Source organism: Mastigoproctus giganteus, chromosome 4 (genome assembly GCF_048544385.1).
Source record: "Mastigoproctus giganteus isolate SK-2022 chromosome 4, ASM4854438v1, whole genome shotgun sequence".
Classification (NCBI taxonomy): domain Eukaryota; kingdom Metazoa; phylum Arthropoda; class Arachnida; order Uropygi; family Thelyphonidae; genus Mastigoproctus; species Mastigoproctus giganteus.
The window spans coordinates 74,604,440-74,627,626 of NC_143578.1; the positions used below are offsets into that span (position 1 = coordinate 74,604,440).

The 23,187-nt window shown below is 35.8% G+C and overlaps 1 protein-coding gene across 1 annotated transcript in view; it reads left to right on the plus strand.

Annotated features, from left to right (window-relative positions):
• The window catches only part of LOC150086838 (uncharacterized), a 120,212-nt gene that overhangs the window by 36,781 nt on the left and 60,244 nt on the right, over positions 1 to 23,187 (plus strand). Inside the window, exon 5 of the mRNA XM_090372291.1 lies at positions 8,787 to 9,005. Coding sequence (XP_090228417.1) covers positions 8,787 to 9,005 — 219 coding nt within the window. The remainder of the gene's footprint in view (positions 1 to 8,786; positions 9,006 to 23,187) is intronic.

Below are 23,187 nucleotides of genomic sequence, written 5' to 3' on the forward strand. Positions count from 1 at the left end.
ACTCAGGTTGCTGTGTGATGGAGCGATTAAACTATTTTTCTGAAGCTTTTAATTTTTGCCTACTTCCACACCTGACCATACTGTTGTTTGCCCTATTCCTTAAGTGCCCTGCCACCAGGCCTATTCCCACTAATGGAAATATTTCTATAATGATGGTTTCTTTATTCCTTAAGTGCTTTACTTCCACACACTATTCTTATTAAGAGAAAAATATTTGTAAGACTTTGTCTTACAATACAATCTTTTGAAATTAAAATGAATGAGAATGAAGTACTTTTGGGCGTGACATAACTGAGTGGTCAGCAGTAAGAGTGCAATAGCACCCATTCTTTGAATGGGTTGTGGTTCATGCCTGCATGACTACTAAATATGATTTATGATTTATTGTAAACTTTTCTGACCTGGTGTTTGTGACAGAGTATAAATAAGTACAATTTTTTAAAAATTGTTTAACTCAGCATGCATGCAATACAGTATATACAGTACAGTATTTGTAAAATAATTAGAGGAGTTTACCTCAATATAATATGTAGAACACTACAGTATTTATACTACAGTATGTAGTATAAATAAGTACCATTTTTTTTTTAAAATTGTTGAACATATACTCAGCTTGCATTCAATACAATATATACGGTAGAGTATTTGTAAAATAATAAGAAGAGTTTACCTCAATATAGTATGTAGAACACTTCCGTATGATACTCTCCAGAAATTAAAACGAAAAAAATCGAAAAACTTCCATTATAGTAAAAAATAATTAAAAATCAATTTAATGCAATTAAAAATATTAAAAAGAATCTAACAAAAATATTCAAAACGATTTTCCTTCCTGAAGCTGACAACACTTTTCGACCGTATGTCGTGGTCACAGGAATGAAAATTACCGAATAGGGTTGAACATGAAACTTAAATAGTGATTGTCTTTGCGCATGCGCGTAAAGGTCCACGCATCGGAGATCAAATATGGCCGACGAACATTAACAGAATTCTCGTGTAATTTAATTTCTACGGTTTCTGCAAGTAATAATTGCATATAATTATGTTGGAAATTAAGTATTTTGGCCTCGTTAGATAAAAAAAGTATGTTTTTCATTAATTGCACGAAAGGCTAATTCTGACACTGCTGAACGAGAAGCACGAACTGAGGCTTCATGTTGATTTACACGAATATTCAGAGAAAAACGCGTTAAACCTTGGTAAGACAAGTCACAATCACCGCAAGAAATGTATACCAAGTCATTAATTTGCATTGCGAACGCTGAAAGAACTGAGCGATTGTTCAGTATAGTGTGTAATTTCCGTATTGGCCTAGCCACAATTTTAAATTTGGTATCTTTAAAGAATCTATTTAAGCTGTTTGTGCCACTGTTCAACATATGGGACAGAAATATAAAGTATTTTTTGATATTACTATTGTTGGTTGGTGTAGTATTTTGTATCCTATCCTTAGCCTGTACCCTAATTCGGTTTATTATGGCAAGGGATAACCCTTGTTTAAGAACCTGCTATTTAATATTTGTATTTCTGAGCACAAAGCAGATTCCGTCGTTGAATATTTATAGGCATTTAGAAATTGATTAAAGATAATCGATCTTTTATAGGTGAATGGGTGATAGCTATTATAATGTAGAAGCATACCGGTGTTTGTAGGTTTTCGATAGATGCTAAATTGGATTTTATTCAAGTCCCGAGTAATCATGAAAATTAGAAAGTTTAATGACTTTGTATCCGTATCCTCCCTTTCCAATGTAAATTTGAGTCTAGAATGAATATTATTAAACGAATGTAAAATGTCTTGGATAGTACTATTATCAGTAATAATTAGAACATCGTCTAAATACCTCCCATAGTATGTGATACGGGTTCGAAAAGGTGTCAAATGTATATGCTCAATTGTTGAGAGATAGATCTCTGACATTAAGCCGCTCAGACTCAAACCTATTGGTAATCCAAAAATTTGTTTGTACACCTTGTCTCTAAAGGTGATATAGTTGGCCTCAACTAACAGTTTAATTAAGTGAAAAATTTCCTCAATAGGTAGCTTCATATAATTAATCGGTATAGAGTTATTATTTAACATATCCCAAATAATATCTAATGTGTATTCAACGTTTACATTCGTATATAACGAACGAGGTAACATCTAGTGAGAATAAATTGTCATTGTTGCCAAGTCTACAGTCTTTAAGATTATTAAATAATGCATCATAGTTCTTAATCCCAAATTGTATTACCTGTTTAAAGGGTTTTATAATGCTACATACAAGTGTGGCTAAGGATGAAAATGCCGAGTTCCTGTAGGAAACAGTAGGTCGAATAGGAAATGCAGTCTTGTGTAATTTTACCTGACCGAAAAGTGCAGGAATATTGTATGTTCAGGCCTTCAGTTCCTTGAACTGAGCCATAGTGATGTAGTCGTTTTTTCGATATGTGGTTAATGTTTTATTGTATTGATTGACCAAATTGGTAAACAGTGCCGGGTCTACTTCAAGATAAGTGGAGGTATCTGAAACAATTGAATCTAACTTATTAATATAATCAGGTTTATCTAGTATTACCACTTTATCTCCTTTATCTGCCCTCTGTATAATAATGTCTTTATTTTCCCGAAGTTCTCGTAAAGCTGAACTGTCACGTGTATTCAATTTAAAAAGTCGCATTTCTTTTGTGTTATTCACTACTTGGTTAACATGTTGAATAAATAAATCTTTTTGTGGAACATTACGAAGTCCAAATTCAATATCAATTACGCATTGTTTTTTTAGGTGGTTTTCGAGGTGGTAAATTATAATTTAATCCTTTGGATAAATGTGAAATCTGGTCCTGCAGTAGCGTACACGAGGAAAGATTTGTAACCTGTTGATATGTCGGTTCGTTGAATACTGGGTTGAGGGGGTGTTCTTGAACTAGCTGACATATTCTGTGGTAGTACGTTGTGTGTCTGTGGGGGGAGGGTTTGTCACCCAACTCGTACATACTTGGTCTAAAACCTGCGACAATGTGTTAGAATTCGCATAAACGTGTCTTGACCTTTCCGATAATGTTTGCAATTTATTTATGTGTCTGTTTTTTTATTTCTGAGGCCTGTGCTTCCCGTCGCAAATTTATGGAGGTCTTCAATACAGACTAATTGTTCGGATGTAGATAATTTTTTTAATTTATCGCAAAGCTTCCTAACCTGGGAAACGTATTTTTGTTTATTAGTATATCGAGATTTTAAGGTAAGTTTAACGATATTACGTGATGTGGCAAGTGCTAGTTGTTTTATGCCCGAAATGTTTTGATTTAAATTCACCCTGGCAAACTTCGAAATGATGTTGTTTTGAAGGCAATATTTTAGAAAAGAAATATGGTAACTTTGGGCCGAGTATCTTAGTGTTGATTTAATGGAATTTTTCACCATGCTGTTCAAAAAATCCCCCATAATTGTATGTATCGATAGGTTACCCCTGGAGAGACAGAAGTGAATGAAATAGTCAATAAGAGTTTAAAAAATGAATTAGATAGTATGAATCAGAGCTATAATGCTCAAAACGTTCTACGTGGATATTAATATTTGTAAAATTATGAGTTTACCTCAATATAGTACGTAGAACACTTCCATATGATACTCTCCAGAAATTAAATCGAAAAAATTAAAAAACTTACATTAGAGTGAAAAATAATTAAAAATCAATTTTAACGCAATTAAAAATATTAAAAAGAATCTAACGAAAGTATTCAAAATGATTTTCTTTCCTGAAGCTGACAATGCTTTTCAGCCGTATGTCGTGGTCACAGGAATGAAAATTACCGAATAGGGTTGAACACGAAACTTAAATAGTGATTATTTGTCTTCGTGCATGCGCGTAAAAAAGTCCACGCTTCGGAGATCAAATATGGCCGACGAACATTAACAGAATTCTCATGTAATTTAATTTCTACGGTTTCTGCAATTAATAGTCACGTATAATTATATTGGACATTAAGTATTTTGGTCTCATTAAATAAAAAAGTATGTTTTTCGTTAATGGCATGAAAGGCTAATTCTGACACTGCTGGGAGGTATTTAGATGATGTTCTAGTTATTACTGATAATAGTACTATCCAAGACATTTTACATTCGTTTAATAATATTCAATCTAGACTCAAATTTACATTGGAAAGGGAGGATACAGATACAAAGTCATTAAACTTTCTAAATTTCACACTTACTTGAATCTCGAATAAAATCCAATTTAGCATCTATCGAAAACCTACAAACACCGGTATGCTTCTACATTATAATAGCTATCACCCGTTCACCTACAAAAGATCGATTATCTTTAATCAATTTCTAAGTGTCTATAAATATTCAACGTCGGAATCTGCTTTGTGCTCAGAAATACAAATATTAACTAGCAGGTTCTGAAACAGGGGTTATCCCCTTACCACAATAAACCGAATTAGGGTACAGGCTAAGGATAAGAAACAAAATACTACACCAACCAACAATAGTAATATCAAAAAATACTTCATATTTCTGTCCCATACACAGTGGCACAAACAGCTTTATAGATTCTTTAAAGATACCGAATTTAAAATTGTGGCTAGGCCAATACGGAAATTACACACTATACTGAACAATCGCTCAGTTCTTTCCGCGTTCGCAACACAAATTAATGACCTGGTATACATCTCTTGCGGTGATTGCGACTTATCTTACCAAGGTTTGACCTGTTTTTCTCTGAATATTTGTGTAAATCAACATGAAGCCTCAGTTCATGCTTCTCGTTCAGCAGCGTCAGAATTAGCCTTTCATGCCATTAACGAAATACATACTTTTTTATTTAACGAGGCTAAAATATTTAATGTCCAACATAATTATATGCATCTATTAATTGCAGAAACTGTAGAAATTAAATTACATGAGAATTCTGTTAATGTTTGTCGGCCCTATTTGATCTCCGATGCGTGGACCTGCATGCGCAAAGACAAATAATCACTATTTAAGTTTCATGTTGAACCCTATTCGGTAATTTTTATTCCTGTGGTCACGACATACGGTCGAAAAGAGTTGGCAGCTTCAGGAAGGAAAATCATTTTGAATATTTTCGTTAGATTCTTTTTAATATTTTTAATTGCGTTATATTGATTTTAATTGTGTTAAATTGATTTTTAATTATTTTTTACTCTAATGTAAGTTTTTTGTTTTAATTTCTGGAGAGTATCATATGGAAGTGTTCTACGCTTATTATTTTACAAATATTAATATCAATGTACAACGTATTGAGCATTACAACTCTGATTCATACTATCTAATATAGTAGAGTACAAATTTTTAAAAAAAAAATTAGTGTTTTTATTTATTTCTATCTAAGAAATAATGAAGTTCTCTGAACAAGTGCAGACATCAACTAGAACAGCTTATGGGGTTCTGTCAGTAATATACAGGGACAAGGTTGTGATTTTCCCATTGTATAAATAAGGCAGTGGTTTGGCTGCATAATGAGTGTTACATATAGCTCTGGAAGCTTTTTTTTTTTTTTTTTTTAAGAAAAATGTGAATTTCTTGGAACAGGTACAAACAAGAGCAACCAGATTATTGAAGATCACAAAGGTAAGAACCACAGAAAACGTCTGTTCTGAAAATTGTCTTGGAAATTAGGAACTTGCAAGGAAACTTCATTGAAGTGTTTAAGGTTTTAAACAGATGCAATAAATTTAATGATGATGGTGATGCACAAATTAGCACAAATGATATATTCAAATTTGTTTGAGTAATCAGTAACTCTCTGGTTGAAAGAAAGCAAAATTAACACTATGCACTTCCATATATTGTGTAAAATTGGTAGTTTAAGCAAATTTAGGAAGAATTAGACATTATTAGAGGGCATGAACAGATGAGATAGGTACTGTTTATATATATTTTGGCTGATGCTGTATAAGTTTGCTTCCTTGCATCATTGCCACTACTACTACTACTAAATTTTGTTACATATCAGTACAAGGGTTGCAAGCTTAAGTATTTTATATAGCAAAGAACAAATTTAATCTGCGATTATTGTTACCCATATGCTGTACTTTGCATATGGGTAACAATTCATTGTTAAACTTCATTTGCCATTCCTCAGCCCATCTACCTAATTTTTCTAGATTTTGTTGCAGTAGTATACTGGGATTACTGTCATTAACGACTCTAACAACCTTTGTATCACTGCAAACTTAGACATTAAGCCCAATATGCTTTAATAAATATCAAAAACAACACTGGATTCCACTGCTTTGAACCCTGGGGGACTCCACCAATAACATTAGTTCACAAAGAGCAATATCCACTGATAACCATCCCTGCCTTTTCCCATTAATGCTCCACTTTGTACAATAGCCTTATGTTCAACAGTATCAAAAGCTTTCTTGAAATCCAAACAAAAGCTCAGCATACATACACACTACTGAGCATAAACTAAAAGGCTGGAGCTCACAGGAGACTTGCCGACCAGGCTAGCCGGGTGGGTAAAGTGCCTGCCTGGCAACCCAAAGGTCGCAGGTTCGATTCCCGCCTCGGGCTTGGATCAAAGTACTGCAAAAACCTTGGGAGGTGTATTATGGCCACAGAAGCCATGTGCCAACAACTACCAAAAAAAAAAAAAAAAGGGAGACTTGCCACTGGCAGTTACACCATCAGGCACATTTCATCATGATCATTTGGCATTTTTCTTTAATTGTTCTTTAATCATTTGGCATGTGACTAACTTTCTAGGTGAATCCACAATCTTCTTCTTCCTGTCCAGTATTAGGCCTAGTGGCCTGTTACGGTCTCTCTCCATCTTTGCAGGGGTCTGTCTCTCCTTCCCCGGGGTTTTTTTGTTTAGAATCTCTTTCAGATGGCGTCCATTTCCATTCTCTCAATTCAGTACTGAAGTTGTTTCCGGTTCTGACAAGATGTCTATTTCTTTTCATGTCAAGTCTGGTATAGCCTGTGGTTCTGCACATGAAGCACATTTCTGCACCAATCAACCTCCTCCTATCCCCTTTGCTCACTGTCCATGCCTCAGAGCCATAGGTTAGGATAGGTCTGGCGAGGGTGTTCGTCTTGTTTTTTTATGCACCAGGTTAGATTTGAAAATATGATTTATAGTTTTAGTTTTTCCTATGTAATTATTTATTTTTTACTCAATATCGTTTTCATAGGATAGGTGGTATCCTAGGTACAGTCAGTACTCGTATAACACGTGTTTACACTACACGAATTCGATCATACATGATTTATAAACAGGAGAACGATATCTTATATAACACGAACCGAATTCGCTTATGCACGATTTGCCTTTGTGTTTACAAGAAATGGCAGTCAGACGCAGAATAATCCCAACTGAATGGAATGAACACGATAGGAATGAAGAGAAGATTCTGAAAACGTATTCGTTTTTTATATCAGTGAAGGGGAAACACATTTCACCATAATAATGTAAAATTCCAGCTATCGGTATTATCACAAATGCAATTAGATCGAGTTTACTAACAGTTTATAACAGATTCCACTAGCAGGAATGCAACTGGAAATTGTTTTATGGTAGTAACCCCCAGAAATGTACTTTAGTAAAATGTGAGCTAGTGATGTGTAAATAGAGTTGTCTCTGCCTTTACAGTGTTGTTTATTCAATTGCTATACGCGTACAGCTTTGTTTATGTGTATCAAGTGTGCCTCCTCATTTTGTAATTGTGCTTTATTCCCTAAAAATGAGTAAAATACTTAGATTTTACTAAGAGATTCAGAGAGAAAAAGAAAAGCAATACTGATAAACAGAGGCAGACTGAGTCAAGAATTCTTACCCGGGAAAATTTGTAGTGGTCTCATACTAGTGTTTATGGCCAAAATCACACTGGCCTCCAACCCACTGTGGTTTCCCTGGTAAGGCTTATGGCCAGTCAGCCTCTGTCGATAGAGAAAAAAATATGAAATTGTGAAACACTTTGAGCGAAATGAAAGACCATGTGATATTGCACGTGCTACAGGCCTCAATGAGGCAATGCCAAGAATTACAAAGAATGCAGAGAAAATAAAAACTTTCATAGCAGGAACAACTCAAAGTATAATTAAAATCCATTAGATTAAGACAAAGAATTGGAAGAGATGGAACCGCTGTCATCTGTTTGGATAGAAAATCAGGCAAAAAACAAGTTTGCTTATGATAGAAGCAAAAGCATTAGCAATATTTTATTACGACTTATTATGTAAGTATTTTATTAAAAATATGTAAGTATTTTATTACGATTATTTATTGTGCTTGGTAATGTTTTGGTTACAAATGTGTGTTCAATCTTGGGTGTTCGGCACGCACCTAACCCCATTTTCTCCATAGGGCCTGTTGTTTATATTGCACGAGGGTTTCTAGGAACACAACTATTGTGCTATACGAGGACTGACTGTATTCGAAAGTATTAACTTGTTTGATAATATTATTGTCAATGCCGATCTTGCTTCTTATTGGATCTCTTCCTTTAAATGCCATCACTTTTGTCTTTGATACATAATCTATTTTAAATAAAATTTAAAATTACAAAATATATAACTATAAATTCTGAAGTTTTTTGTCATATTTGCATTATGAATTATACTGTTTACTACAGTATACTTATAATATAAATAAGATAACTTCTTTCATGATGCTTCATTTTATGTACATCTTGAGAGCATTTTCATGCACTAGTTTTGTACTGTATCCAGCTGACTAAAATTGTTCTTGTAAAAGTAATGTGCTTTAGATTTACAATTTTTGTTTTCTTTCTTTCTTTTATTAAAAAAATATTTAAAATTGCAGGTTTTAGTTGTTCAGACTTCATCTTCTCTACAATATGGAAATCCAGTACCGAGCATCTTAACAAGCAGTTTACCGTCTCCTAATCTTTATCACTCTGCTATAAATGGCAGTATTGGTCCAACTTCATCTCCATCAAAAATCTTATCACATTATGGATCTTCCGCTCCAAATCTCCTGAAACCTATACCTCCCACAATGAAAAGCTCTGTTCCATTTGGTGTAAGCTATCCATTTTTATTTCATCTAATAGTTTATTTTGATTTTTGCTGCTTTAAGCAAGATTAACTATATATGCAAAAAAAAAAAAAAAAAAAAAAAGTAATTTTGTTTCAATAAACCAACGTGAATTTCAGAGGGTACTCACAGCAATTAATGAATGAATGAATGAATTCTATTTCTTAAATATGTGTGCTTAACATTATTCTGTAAAATTTACTTGTTGTTGAAATTGTCCTACCTTAGGCGAAAAAAATGTGGGGGAGGGCAGGGTCAACAGATTGTACCTGAAATTTACATAACTGTAACAAATATGGTTATAAAAAATTAGTATGTCAAGCTGATTGACTGAGTAGAACATCCATTAATGTGTATGTTGCTATCCTGACACAGAAATCTGAATACACTATAAGAACATGTGTAAATGTCAGCAGGCAAGCAAAACTGCAAGAGCTAATGACCATCTAAGAATGTGCAACATAAATTAGGCAATGTTATACAACTGATTGGGTTATCAGAAGCTGGGTGGTTAACATGGAAAATTGCTGTTCATGTGGACCACTATGTTCAAATGGTTGGATACTGTTGACAGCAATGTGTACAGGAAGGTACTTGGATATATCACTAGCTCTGGTAGCAGTTTTCAAATTTATTTTTTGGTCATACATCAATCCTCTCATAAGAAAGGGAGGGGATGTATTCACCAAATAGAGAGAGAGTAAACATCAGTCACATTCTACCAGATTTCCAACATCATAAATGCTGTCTATGACTGTCAGGGAGCATAATTAGCAGACAACTGTAAGAAGTAGGGCTACATTCTTGCTGTCCATTGCCTGCCTCTGATGTCATCATTGTCAGCATCTGCAATAGTGCAGGAAGAGAGACATGGGGGACAAGAATGGACATCTATAGTAAAAAAATCACATTACTGTTTAAGATCTAGTGACGGGTGTAAAGAGTGAAATTGTGTTATCTTTAGCAACAAATCATTTTTGTTTTTAAAGATGGCGTTACAGCGTAGTCGGTTCTGCTATAACAAGGTACATATGTTCCTAAAAATCTCCAAGTTATGGTATTTCGCATATTAAAAACAACAGGGCTTATGGAAAAATTAGGTATGGGGAAAAAATCACTCAAAAAAAAAAAAAAAAAAAAAAAATGTTCAGTCTGCTAAGTAAAACACTAAAAAAAGTTAGAAACCCAATAAAATTGCTAACACAAGTTAAACATCTTAAATTTCTAATAAATAAGTAAATATTACAGTAAATATAGCAGATATGAAATTTGCTTGATTGATATTTCTGTTCACTGACATTTTCTTTTTTTTTATTGTAAAATTTAAAACAGTAAAAAAGATAAGCAATCAATAACTATGAACACATGATGCACAAGTGAGACAAGGTGATGAAGCTTAAAAAATAGGAATGAAGAGAAGATTCTGAAAATTGATGTTTTTTATTGAAGATTTCAGTGAAGGGGAAACATATTTCACCATAATAACGTAAAAACCCACAGAATTCCAGCTATCGGTATTATCGCAAATGCAGTAAGATAGAGTTTACTACACTTTTATAATTAAATTGCACTAACTGAAAAGCCCAATAAACGGGACTGCAAATTGTTTTTATTGTTTTATGGTAGTAACCTCCAAAAATGTGCTCCTCTGCTCACTCTATCCTGCCTCACAAAATTTCTGTTCGAACAAAAACATGAGCTGAAAATATAAGTCGGCTTACAATATCACGTGTTGTCTTGTAAATAGAGCGAATGACAGCAGTGTGTCTCTGACCAATACAACTACAGTAAATGGGAAATATAGCTCTCACACATTTGACATTTTTTAAGATTCGTAAACTTGTATGTATTGCTGTGCAGGTCGCTATGTTCAACTTGGTGCCGTGTTTTGCGTTCACCTGGTGCTACTTGCAGATGAAATCGCATGTGACAATACGAAAAATTTGGGGGAAATTCGTTATAATCACATTTTTCCTCAATTTGGCAGAAAGTTACAATAGCAATCACCTCTGGTTGCCACACATGTTGAAGCCCATTCTAAGACATGTGTTTCTGATGTTTCTGTGATGCCAGCAGAGCTGTGGTAGCATGTAACTTTCCTGCATCCAACTTTTCAGCCATTACAACCCACACAAATGGCAGTTTACTGTGTTGACTGACAGCCTCATCATCGGTGCATAACATTGCCTTATACATGTTATATGCATTGCACACTCTTAGATAGCATTTCACTCACTGTTTTGTTTGCCTGCTAGTTTACAGAGTTTTTGATGTGAAAACCTCTATGGTGACACTAGAGTAAAATCGATCGGTAACTATTTTACTCTGACGTTGATTAATAGAGTAGACTAAGCAGCGGGTAGTAATGTTTTGCAAGAAGAAAATGCAGACTTTAAGAAAATCTGCTTCTCAAGATTTTGATCAACATCGACCTTCTAAGTAGTGTAAGTAATTTTTGATCAAACCATTCAAAAATTTAAATGGTTTTACAATTGTGATAATATTATGCAAAAATAAAAGTAGAATATTATGCAAGAAAGTGGGTAGTAATATTATACAAGCATAAAATGCAAAATTTTGATCAACATCAGTCTTCTAAGTTGCGTGAATAAGTAAGTTTCGATCAAATGGTTTAAAAATTTAAATGGTTTTACAATTGAGATTAGATTTCATGATATTATTATGCAAGAATAAACTTCAAGATTTTGATCAACATTAACCTTCTAAGTAGCGTAAGTAAGTAAGTGAGTTTTGATCAAACCATTCAAAAATTTAAACGGTTTTACTCTTAATGTCACCATTGATGTTTTCACATAAAATAAAACATTTTTCATGCATACAGGGTATGCATTTTTTAAATTCTGCATTTTTTTTAAAGTGCCTCCAGATTCCTGCAATAAGATGCACGTTTAGATGTCCTAGTGTAGGAATCTCATAAAAGGATGAAAAAAAAATCTGTAAAATATTATTTGTATAATATCACATTCATATTATTGGGCACTCTACTGTGTTCTATAATTCTGTGTGAAGTATTTTAATTAGTTTTAGTCAGCTTGTCATGCTAATCATTTACATCCATATATATAATAGTTATGCATGCAAATTTTTAAATAAATCTATCTGCTCTTTCTGTATGGGGCAGTTTCAGTGACAGAAGTATACACTGAGTGATCAAGTGATCACTGAATTATGACCACCTCTATAATACTGTGTTGGGCCACTGTTCACACAAATAACAGCTGCTATTCGCCTAGGCATTGACTCCACTAGAAGTCTGAGGATGTCTATAGGGATCTGGAGCCATGCTGCCTGCAAGGCTTTCCACAGTGTTGGAATATGTGTCCTTGCTTCCCATTCCAAAACATTCCACAAGTGTTTAATTCAGGTGAGTCTGGAGGCCACTCAAGGTGGGTGATATCTTCACTGTATTTCCTGAACTACTCTGCACAGTGGGGGACCGATAATATGCACATTATTGTCTTGGAAGAACCCATTTCTGTCTGGGATAAAATGCAATATGGCAGAGTGCACATGGTTTCCTAAGAGCTGCTGGTAGACCTGATCAGTGAAACGTTGGTCCATAGCACACCAGGGATCCTAGTTCTTGCCAGCAAAACATTCCCCATATTAAACAACCACCACCAACTGCCTGGATAATGGGCACCATGCATGATTGGTCCATAGACTTGTGTGCTTGCACCACACACGAAGACACCATCAGCATGTTGTACCAGGTATTTGGTCTCATCCAACCAGCACACTTGTTTTCAGTCCTCCAGTGTCCAACCAGCATGTTCTTGACGCCACAGCATTTGCTGTCAACAATGATTGGTGGTGAGGAGAGGGTGTCTCTTGGATCATCTGCTATGGAACGCCATACATCTGAGTGTGTGGTACAATTATCCTTTGGGATAGTGTTCTTGCATTCCTCATATTGTATTGAGATGTCAACTGTCATACAGTGACCTTCCGTTTAGTCTGTGCAATGCTCTTTGCTTGCCACAAACATTCATCTTGTGTGGCCCTTTACAGTTCTGTTGGTGGGAGGTGGTTTGACCTGTTTTATACCATTCTTTGTACACCTTAACCACACTGGACCATGAGCAACTGACAAGACGGGCTGTTTCTGATATGGAAGCACCCAATGCACGAGCTCCGCCAATCATGCCCTTTTGAAACTCCATGATATCTTTACTTCATCCCATAATTGCTGCTTTATCACTTTAACTTGTGTGATCAGATGCAGATGGTAATCTGCATCTTGATTATACTGAACAGCATATGAAGCTGTTCAGCTTTTTATACTGTTGGCTATGCGGCATAGTTCATTATGGATGGGGTGATAATTCAGTGTATTTCTATTTTCTATTTGTATTTATATCTTATGCTTGTGCATTGCAGTGTTCGTGATTGATGAGTTGTATAATGAAACATTCCATTAATTAAACTTGAGAAGGACACAATGTGGCATACTAAGTAAGTAAGATTTAAAATAAGATGCTTTTCCATGTGAAGTATTTTAATTACAGTAGGCGTCAGTTAATCTTCTGAATAGCCTTAGTTAATCTTCTGAATAGCCAAATTTTTCGGATAATCGAACAAGAAATTTTTCCGGTAAGATTAAATAAATTTAATCTAATAAATCTAATGTAAATAAATTTAATCTTACCTTGCGATTAAATTAAGCTTAATTAAATAAAAAAATATTATATCTTGGAAAACAGAAACATCCATCCAGGCATATTTATGATTTTTATACAAAACAGGAAAACTAGAAAATTTTTTAAATGCTCTTGGTTTTTTTTTCGACTTGCCGTTAATGTGCACAGACAATCTGTGTGTCCCAGTGGCATTTGCACACACAGCAACTATAACTCGCTCTTTTCTCATCTTAAAACTTGGTCCAGGCATTTCTCTTTTAGTGGCTATGGTTTTTCTCGGTAATGATTTCTATAATAAGCCCGTCTCATCAACGTTTTCTTTCTCTTAATTTGCCACAACTGAAGCAAACTTACTTCTCAAAGGACACCGTTGCCAATTCATCTGCAGAAAGTTTCTCTCCTTGAATATCTAGTTCACATAAACCCTTGTTTTATTTTAAAGTTTTCAGCCGACCTGTGCTTGCCTTAAAATCTTCATTACCTATTAATTTTCAATTAAAATCCAATGCTTTTTCACCCAATATTGGGCCAGACACTGGTTCACCCAAACTTCGCTTCTGAAGAAACCACAAATAAAGTGCACTCTCTAAAGCATTTTCAGTTTTGACATTGTCTTTTTCCTGCTAGATCCTTCTCCATTATCCATAATCGACACAAATTCTGTTATAGCATTGGAATTTTTCTTGATGTCATAAATTGTTGAAGTCCCCACACTTTGGAGAAACTTCCTAAATTTTCACCTTTTCTAATTCTGTTAATAATTTCCATTTTTCGTTGCAGTGTTAAAACTACGTGTTTTCTTTTTGTTCTCATTTTACTGTTAAAAATTGAGAAAAATAATAAATCGCACAGTTTCGGGCCGATATTGTTCTTATCGAATCTGGAGCTAAACTAATCCGAAATTCATTCAAGGTTTCCAAGAATCTCTGTGATATTTTTCTAAAGCACATTTCTGAAGGTCACAGAATTCTAGAGGCCATAACCATAAAACAATTTGCAGTGTATTGGGTTTTTGTTTGTAGAATCTGTTATAAAGATAGTAAACTCGATCTTTTGCTTATTAGAATCGAAATTCAGTTTGCAAACGTGACCACTATAACCGGAGCTTACTGTAATACCGTTAATAATAAAAAAAAAGAAGAAGAAAGAAAGAAAGGAAGATCAGCCTTTCAAATTATTCCAGATAACTGATGTTCTACTGTAGTTTATTCATATGCAACAGTTGGTCCCAAACAATCCTAACAACTAAATAAAATTGGCTGTGTTTTGGATTTCATTATCAAAATCCTAGGACTGAAGACAGATTTCAGTTTTGAAATCTGAAATGTAGCCAATTTTATTTAGTTGTTGAGATTGTTTGGCATCTAGTTATAATAATTGTCCAATAAACTAATTTAATACTTCATGTGAAAAAGTCTTGTTTTGAATCTTTGAAACATTTTTTTTTTTTTTGCTTAATGATAATATGTTTGTTCTGGTACAGAAATACCTTAATATGCAAATATTCAATATACAGTCCAAAAATAATAATTTTGAATTTATTACTATTTCATACAGAAACTAAGTTCAGTATAGTGAAAGTAACTTAACTATACTGAAACTTAGTTCAGATTTCTTATTATTATTTTAATATGTATACAAACATTTCTTTTAATGTTAATTGTAGGTTTTTAACAACATTTATTTTATTTTACTAATTTTATTTTACTATTGTGTTGGCATATTTTGCCAACTTAAAGGAACTGAAAAATAAATCTTTTTTACCATGTTTTTACTGGTTGATATTGCCTCGTCCCATCTGAAAACCTTGACATCCTGCAGTGTTTACTTAAAGTAGAAATTGCTTTCTTACCACATAATGCAATCTCACTTATTCAACCAACAGACAGTCAGTATCACTTTTAAGACATATCATCACAAGAAAAACAGTGTCTCAATTGGTCCTGAATACTGATGGATAAGTGTGCCATTAAAGAAAAACATTGAAAAACATGAAGAGCATTGAATATATTGTATATTGTTGAGATGAAGTTTTCACTAACTGTCTGAATGAATTTATGAAGAAAGTATGGCCTGAAACAGTCCATAATGTCCAAGCAGGCAGCAGAATTGCAAAACTAGTTAAATGATGTTGAATTTAATTAAATTGAGAACATTGAATGTACTGGAGTTGAAAATGACAGTGTTCAGATGCATATTCCTGAAAGAAACCTCACATCAGTTTTTTTCTGGAGCTTTAAGTCAAATTTATAGTGCTTAGGAAATTCTCTCAAAACATGATCTAAATTTTGAGTGTATCATGTTTTGAGAGAATATCAAACAAACTTACTAATAATGATATTGTTACTATTAACCATATCATTATACAAAGGGTACTAGGAAAGTTTTGCAATATGACGCAACAATGAATCACAGGAAGCTGCTTGTTGCTGCATGTTGAGACATGTTCATACGTGCATAGTAGCCACCACGCCAAGTCGATGGGCTCAGTTATTCATTAGTAGTGAGAGTGTAAAGTGCTTGCGGTGGCATCGTGGTCACGAAATGTGATAAGGACAGTTTTGCGGTATAATTTTGTGCGTGGTTTAACCATAGACCAGTGCTTAGAAGAAATGACTCTTGCACTAGATGATGATTGTCCACATCGTACAACGATATTCAGGTGGTATAGAGAATTCCAAAGGGGAAATTTCACTCTGGAGGATTCTGAGAGGCCGGGAAGGCCACGAACGTCAGTTACGGAGGAAAACGTTACTGCTGTGAGGAAAATGCTTGACGAAAACAGGCGAGTGACCTACCAACAGATAGAGGATACTTTGGGCCTAAATGCACCAGCAATTCGTTCGATTCTGCAAGATCATTTGCACGTAAAGAAACTTTGTTCTCTCTGGGTGCCGCATCAACTGACTGAAGAGCAGATGACACGACGTGTGACTTGGTGCCGGGAGATGTTAAAAAAGTTTGATAAGGAACAATCTCGGTATGTGAACAACATCGTGACAGGTGACGAGACTTGGCTGTACTATTACGATCTGCCGACCAAGGCTCAAAACAAAGTTTGGGTCTTTGATGATGACGACACACCCGTAATTGTCAGAAAATCCCGATCTGTAAAGAAGAAAATGATAGCTGTATTTTTCAAATCGAGTGGAATTGTGGAACGTGTCGTTTTGGACACGCAGAAGACAGTCACAGCTAAGTGGTATACTGAACAATGCCTGCCTAAAGTCATTGGATCTATGAAGAACCTGCGGCCAAAGTCAAGAATGGACACCTGGTACCTCCATCACGATAATGCTCCAGCTAACCGCGCCAAAGCCTGCACCGAATATTTGACCACGACAGGACTGAAACTTCTCGAGCACCCTCCCTACAGTCCAGACCTTGCTCCCTGCGACTTTGCACTGTTCCCGCATGTGAAAATGAAACTAAAAGGGAGGTGGTTTTCCAGTGATGAGGACCTTCTACGGGCTTGGGACAACGAGTGTGCTTTACTCCCTAGGGAAACTTGGCAGAACTGGTTTAAAGATTGGTTTCGGAGGATGGAGAGGTGTATTGAATGTAGAGGAAATTACTTTGAAAAAATTAAATAAACAAAGCTGTATTGCAAAACTTTCCTAGTACCCTATGTATTGTTAATGATATTGTTAACAATACCACACACCCCACACACAAAATACAAAACTAGACTTTTCCAGGAACAACTTCATTAATGGAGGCATCCATATGAGTGCAAATTTTCTCCGAAACTGCGATACTACTGGAGTTTTCATATGTATTTTGGGCATATTACTGTATTTTGGGCATATCAACATTGGTCCAATTGCCAAATAATATCCAGGTAACCATTTAGGGTATGACATATATGTCACTGGACTTTATTTTCCTTATACTTATTAATAAACCAACTAATGATGGTCTTGGTTCTAAGGTTAGGACTTTGGATCACTCCATTTGCTGAACATATGGCAATAAAGTTCCTGGACTGGTGCTATTGCAGTCACATTCAGTGAGTTTGAAAATAAATGGTATATAGTATTTCAAACTTCTTCCAACAGATGGTGGTACAGAGATTGTCCTGTAGGCTGGCAGGTTGCAAGGAACAGCCAGTTTCTTTAGTAGTGTTACCTGTTCTGTATCACTATTTTGCAATGGAACAACAAACAAATATCAAATTTTTCTCTAATCTGGGAAAATCTGCAACATATGTATAAAATGTTAAAAATTATTTATGTTGATAAAACATTTTAAGTTGTTCTAGTGTGTTGGAATAGTATAAAGCAGTTCAAAGATGGACATGAAGATGTTTGCAGTGACCCAAAGTGGGTATCCATCAGCCTCTCAAAATGAGGACAGAGTTGCAAAATTTCGTGAAATTGTGGCAAGAGATTGCTGTTTGACCCCAGAATGATGGCTGATGAGTTTGATATGAATAACGAGATGATTCGTCAAATTCTGTATGAAGATTTAGGGGGAAGGAAGGAAGAGCTGTGCAAAATTTGTGCTGTACAACCTCACAGATGAGCAGAAGCAATAAAGAGTGTCATGTGAAGTCTTCATCCAGACTTGTCTGGATGAAGACTTCACATGACAGGTCAGGACAATCCTTTTTTCCTTGACTTTATTGTTACTGGGGGGGGGGGAAGTGTTAGGTGTTTCAGTATGACCCAGAGGTGAAGCATCGGATCATGCAGTGACTTCAAAATCATCACTGAGGCCAAAAAAAAGTTTTGTTTACAAAAGTCCAAGATCAAGATGCTGTTCATGTTTTTGACAAACGGTGTGATTCCCATGGAATTTGTATGTGAAGGGAAGAGAGTCAGTATTTCAAAAACTATTGAAGTGCATTTCCCAAGTGAGGCTGCAATTTCAATAGAAAGGAAGCTGGTTCTTGTTGCAGACAGTGCCTCTGCCCAAAGTGGGTATCCATCAGCCTCTCAAAATGAGGACAGAGTTGCAAAATGTGAAATGTGTCATCATATGAAGACTTCATCCAGATTTGTCACGACAATCCTTATTTCCTTGACTTTATTGTTACTGTTGTTGTTGTTGTTTGGTTTTTAGGAGCATTAGCACATAAGGCCATATTGCTCCGGAATATGCGGTGGTCATTCCCTGACCTTTCCGCATCCTCCGTATTTGGTGGTCACGGGCTCGAACCTCGGTCTAATCAAGAAGTGTGTGCTAGGCACTGCTGCTCCTGCCCACCTGGCTACGGAGGTACCTCTATTGTTACTGAGGGAGAGTGTTAGGTGTTTCAGTATGACCCAGAGGTGAATCATCACTGAGGCCAAAAAAAAAGTTTTGTTTACAAAAGTCCAAGATCAAGATGCTGTTCATGTTTTTGACAAACGGTGTGATTCCCATGGAATTTGTATGTGAAGGGAAGAGAGTCAGTATTTCAAAAACTATTGAAGTGCATTTCCCAAGTGAGGCTGCAATTTCAATAGAAAGGAAGCTGGTTCTTGTTGCAGACAGTGCCTCTGCCCAAAGTGGGTATCCATCAGCCTCTCAAAATGAGGACAGAGTTGCAAAATGTGAAATGTGTCATCATATGAAGACTTCATCCAGATTTGTCACGACAATCCTTATTTCCTTGACTTTATTGTTACTGTTGTTGTTGTTGTTTGGTTTTTAGGAGCATTAGCACATAAGGCCATATTGCTCCGGAATATGCGGTGGTCATTCCCTGACCTTTCCGCATCCTCCGTATTTGGTGGTCACGGGCTCGAACCCCGGTCTAATCAAGAAGTGTGTGCTAGGCAATGCTGCTCCTGCCCACCTGGCTACGGAGGTACCTCTATTGTTACTGAGGGAGAGTGTTAGGTGTTTCAGTATGACCCAGAGGTGAATCATCACTGAGGCCAAAAAAAAAAATTTTGTTTACAAAAGTCCAGGATCAAGATGCTGATCATGTTTTTTGACAAACAGGGTGTGATTCACAAGGAATTTGTATATGAAGGGAAGAGTCGGTATTTCAAAAACTATTGAAGCGCATTTCCCAAGTGAGGCTGCAATTTCAATAGAAAGGAAGCTGGTTCTTGTTGCAGACAGTGCCTCTGCTCATTCCACACTTGTTATGAAAACATTTCTGATGAAACATGGCATTATGCAGATCAACCAATAGTAGTAAATTCAAATTAATAATTTTGAATTTATTACTATGATTTCATACAGAAACTAAGTTCAGTACAGGTGACCCCCGCTTAACGCTGATAATTCGTTCCGGAAAAACAAAGCGCTAAGTGAATCCGCGCTAAGCGAGCGCCGCATTCCCATAAGGTAACATATGTATTTGTGAGTTGCGGTCGGTGCCACAGGATATTTCCTAATCAATAATAAATGGTAGTGAAAAGATGCACAAATGTCGGTCAAAATATTTAATATTCAAATATTTGCACGTATAAAATATTCTGCATTACATACATATATAATTATGTGGTAACTACTTACATATCAAAATTAAACTTAAAATTCCAATTAAAATCATAAAAAGTGTGTCGATTTTGGGGTTGAACCTTGGCCGTCTTCCAAATAAACTAAAAGGGGTATTTATTTTAAATCACCAGCAGCGTTACCACCTAACAATAAAGTCAACCGATCCTTCGCCGCTTTGAAACCTAGCATGTTTTTTCTTCTTTCAATAGAAACTTCTTTTAGGTGTTCGTTTTTCCATAAAAGTCCTGCTTCATCTATATTAAAAACTTGTTGAGAAGTATAACACATAATACCCCTCTTCAATAATTTTAACTTCTTTTTTGAAAGTTTCGGCTCCTTTTTTTTTTTTTTTTTTTAGGTGAGTTTTCTTCAGATCATCATATTGGCTAATCTCTCTCTCTCTCTCTCTCTCTTTTTTAAATATTTAACAACTGAATTCTGCATTAGATATTATCTTCAATAAAATTAGTTAGTCTTTCCATTTCAATCCTAATAGCCAGCCCAGCCCTAGTTGCTTGCAGTGGAACAGCTATCTTTCCTGCTCCTAAAATGAATTCTTTATTTTTTTATAATTGTTCTTACAGTTAAACTTGCAAGTCCTAAATTATGGCACACATCCGCTTGTCGTTGACTGGAATCGATTTGCTTCAAAACGTCTAATTTAATTTTCAAATTCAGTCTTTTTCTTACATTTATAGTCTTCGTACTTCGCCCAGACGTTGTTGCTTTTTCATTCTTATTGGCCATTATTAACTCTTCGAAAATGTAACTGCGTTGGTTGCATTAATTATGATACAATGTTCGAGTAAACTGTCCGTTTCGCATGATGTCTAATACGGTACTGAGTGATGACTAGACTTCGGATAAATGCATATAACGCAAATATTACAAGCAATATACTTGGTCATTTTTTAAAATGTTGAGCTCAGAACTACATAACAAGTCACTGTACTGCAATTAAATTAGCGTGCGAGAAAATTTCACTGAGCATGGGAAAATTTCTCAAGTCGGCATGGGAAACGTTTTAATGCTGTTTTGCTATTCATTTTCAAGCTATCGACTCCATCAAATGAAACGATTTCGTTAAATATGCCAAAAATGCAATCTGTAAAAGAGTGTTATAGTGATCTGTGACAGTGTTATAGTCAGATAGGGTTATAATATAAGAACAGCGTTATAATATAAGAACAGCGTTATAGCGAATCAGCGTAGAGCAAACCGCGTTATAATGGGGGCCTGCTGTATAGTGAAAGTTGCTATACTGAACCACTGGTGCCCAATCTGGAGAGTAGGCACCCTATTCTCCAGATTGAGCACCAGCAGGCTTCTTCCTCTTTCCCAAGGTGAAAGCTGCCCTTAAAGGAAAGAGATTTCAGGATTGTGAGGATATAAAGAAAAATTTAACTACCGAATTGAATGTCATCTCTTTGGATGCCTTTGCTGACTCTTTTCAGAAAGTTTTAGAAGGGTGTAATAAGTGCACTCAATTAATGGTGAATAAAAAATTAAGCCATTTTTGAGCTGCTTCATTTTGTATTCTTTTCATTGCACTAGTCTGGGAACTTTATTGCTATACCTCTTATAGCTCTTATCAGTCTTTGACATCTCTTGTGATATTCATGCAAAGTGCATATGGTTGATATACACTGAGTGATCACTGAATTATGACCACCTACCTAATACTTCATAGGTCTTCCTTTTGCCCTCAGTACAGCAGCTATCCGATGTGGCATTGATTCAACAAGATGTCGAAAGTGTTCGGGAGGTATGGCCAGACAAGTTGTGTGTAATGCAGTCCGCAATGCAGATATGGAGGTGATTGGTGTATCCAGATGCCTGATATGCCTTTCCATAGTGTCCCACAATGCTCTATGGGATTGATATCAGGGGAGTTTGGAAGCCAATCGATATGCTGGAAGTCAGAACTGTGTTCCTCAAACCATTCCTGCACAACAAATGCCCGATGGCTCGGCACATTGTCACTTTGGAAGACACCATTGCCATTTGGGAAAAAGTGTAACATAGCAGGGTGTACACAGTCAGCAAGCAGTTTACGATAGTGGAGACCACTGATACGGTGTTCCACATGCACCAGGGGTCCAAGTTCCTTCCAGTGAAACATGCTCCACACCATACAACTGCCTCCACTGGCCTGCACTTTTGATACTATGCATGATGGATCAAGAGCCTCATGTTGTTGATGGCAGATCAGTACACGACCATCCATGGTGTGGAGTAAATGTGACTCATCTGACCGGCACACCTTCTTCCAGTCTTCTAACATCCAACTTGCATGCTATTTGCAAGTTGAGTCTTTTACGCTGATGAACCTTTGTTACGAGAGGATGCCGTAGGGGTCGTCTGCTGGTATAGCTCATACGTGCAAGCATGCGGCAAATCGTCGTGCCAGATATTGTTCCGGGTTGGCCCATGTTGTATTGGGTAGTCAACTCTCCAACAGTGCTGCGCCTGTACAAGTCGTCGGACCTGGCATTCATCTCTAACATCAACCTTTTGCTGACCTTTGCAGTTTTGCCGTTGGGTTGTTGTTTGACCATTTTGATGCTAGTCCTGGTACAATTTAACTACAGTGATTTTCAAACACCCCACCAGTTCAGCCGTTTGGGAAATCGAAGCACCAGCTTGTTGAACACCCACAATTTGTCCTTTATCAAAGTCCGATAAATCCTTCATTTTACCCATCACGTTCAGAATTTTACTACCTACTGAACAACTGATGCCTTATCTATGTTACGTAGGTCGACTAACGCCGCACTCTCACACCTCACGTGGTCAATAGGTCGCATTCAGTTTGGTCATAATTCAGTGATCACTTGGGGTATGCTGTACACAGTTTTCTTTTCTGAAGTTTTACAGATAAATACTCTTATTGTACTGAAATGACAAATAATAGGAATAATATAGAAGCGCTAGTCAATAAACTATATGACTAAAGTATAGCAATACTATAGTATAGCATAGTATAATAACTTTTACTTAAGCTTGAAAACCATTAAGTAATGCATAATTGACATTTAATAATTAAAGAATATCTAAATCAATAAAAA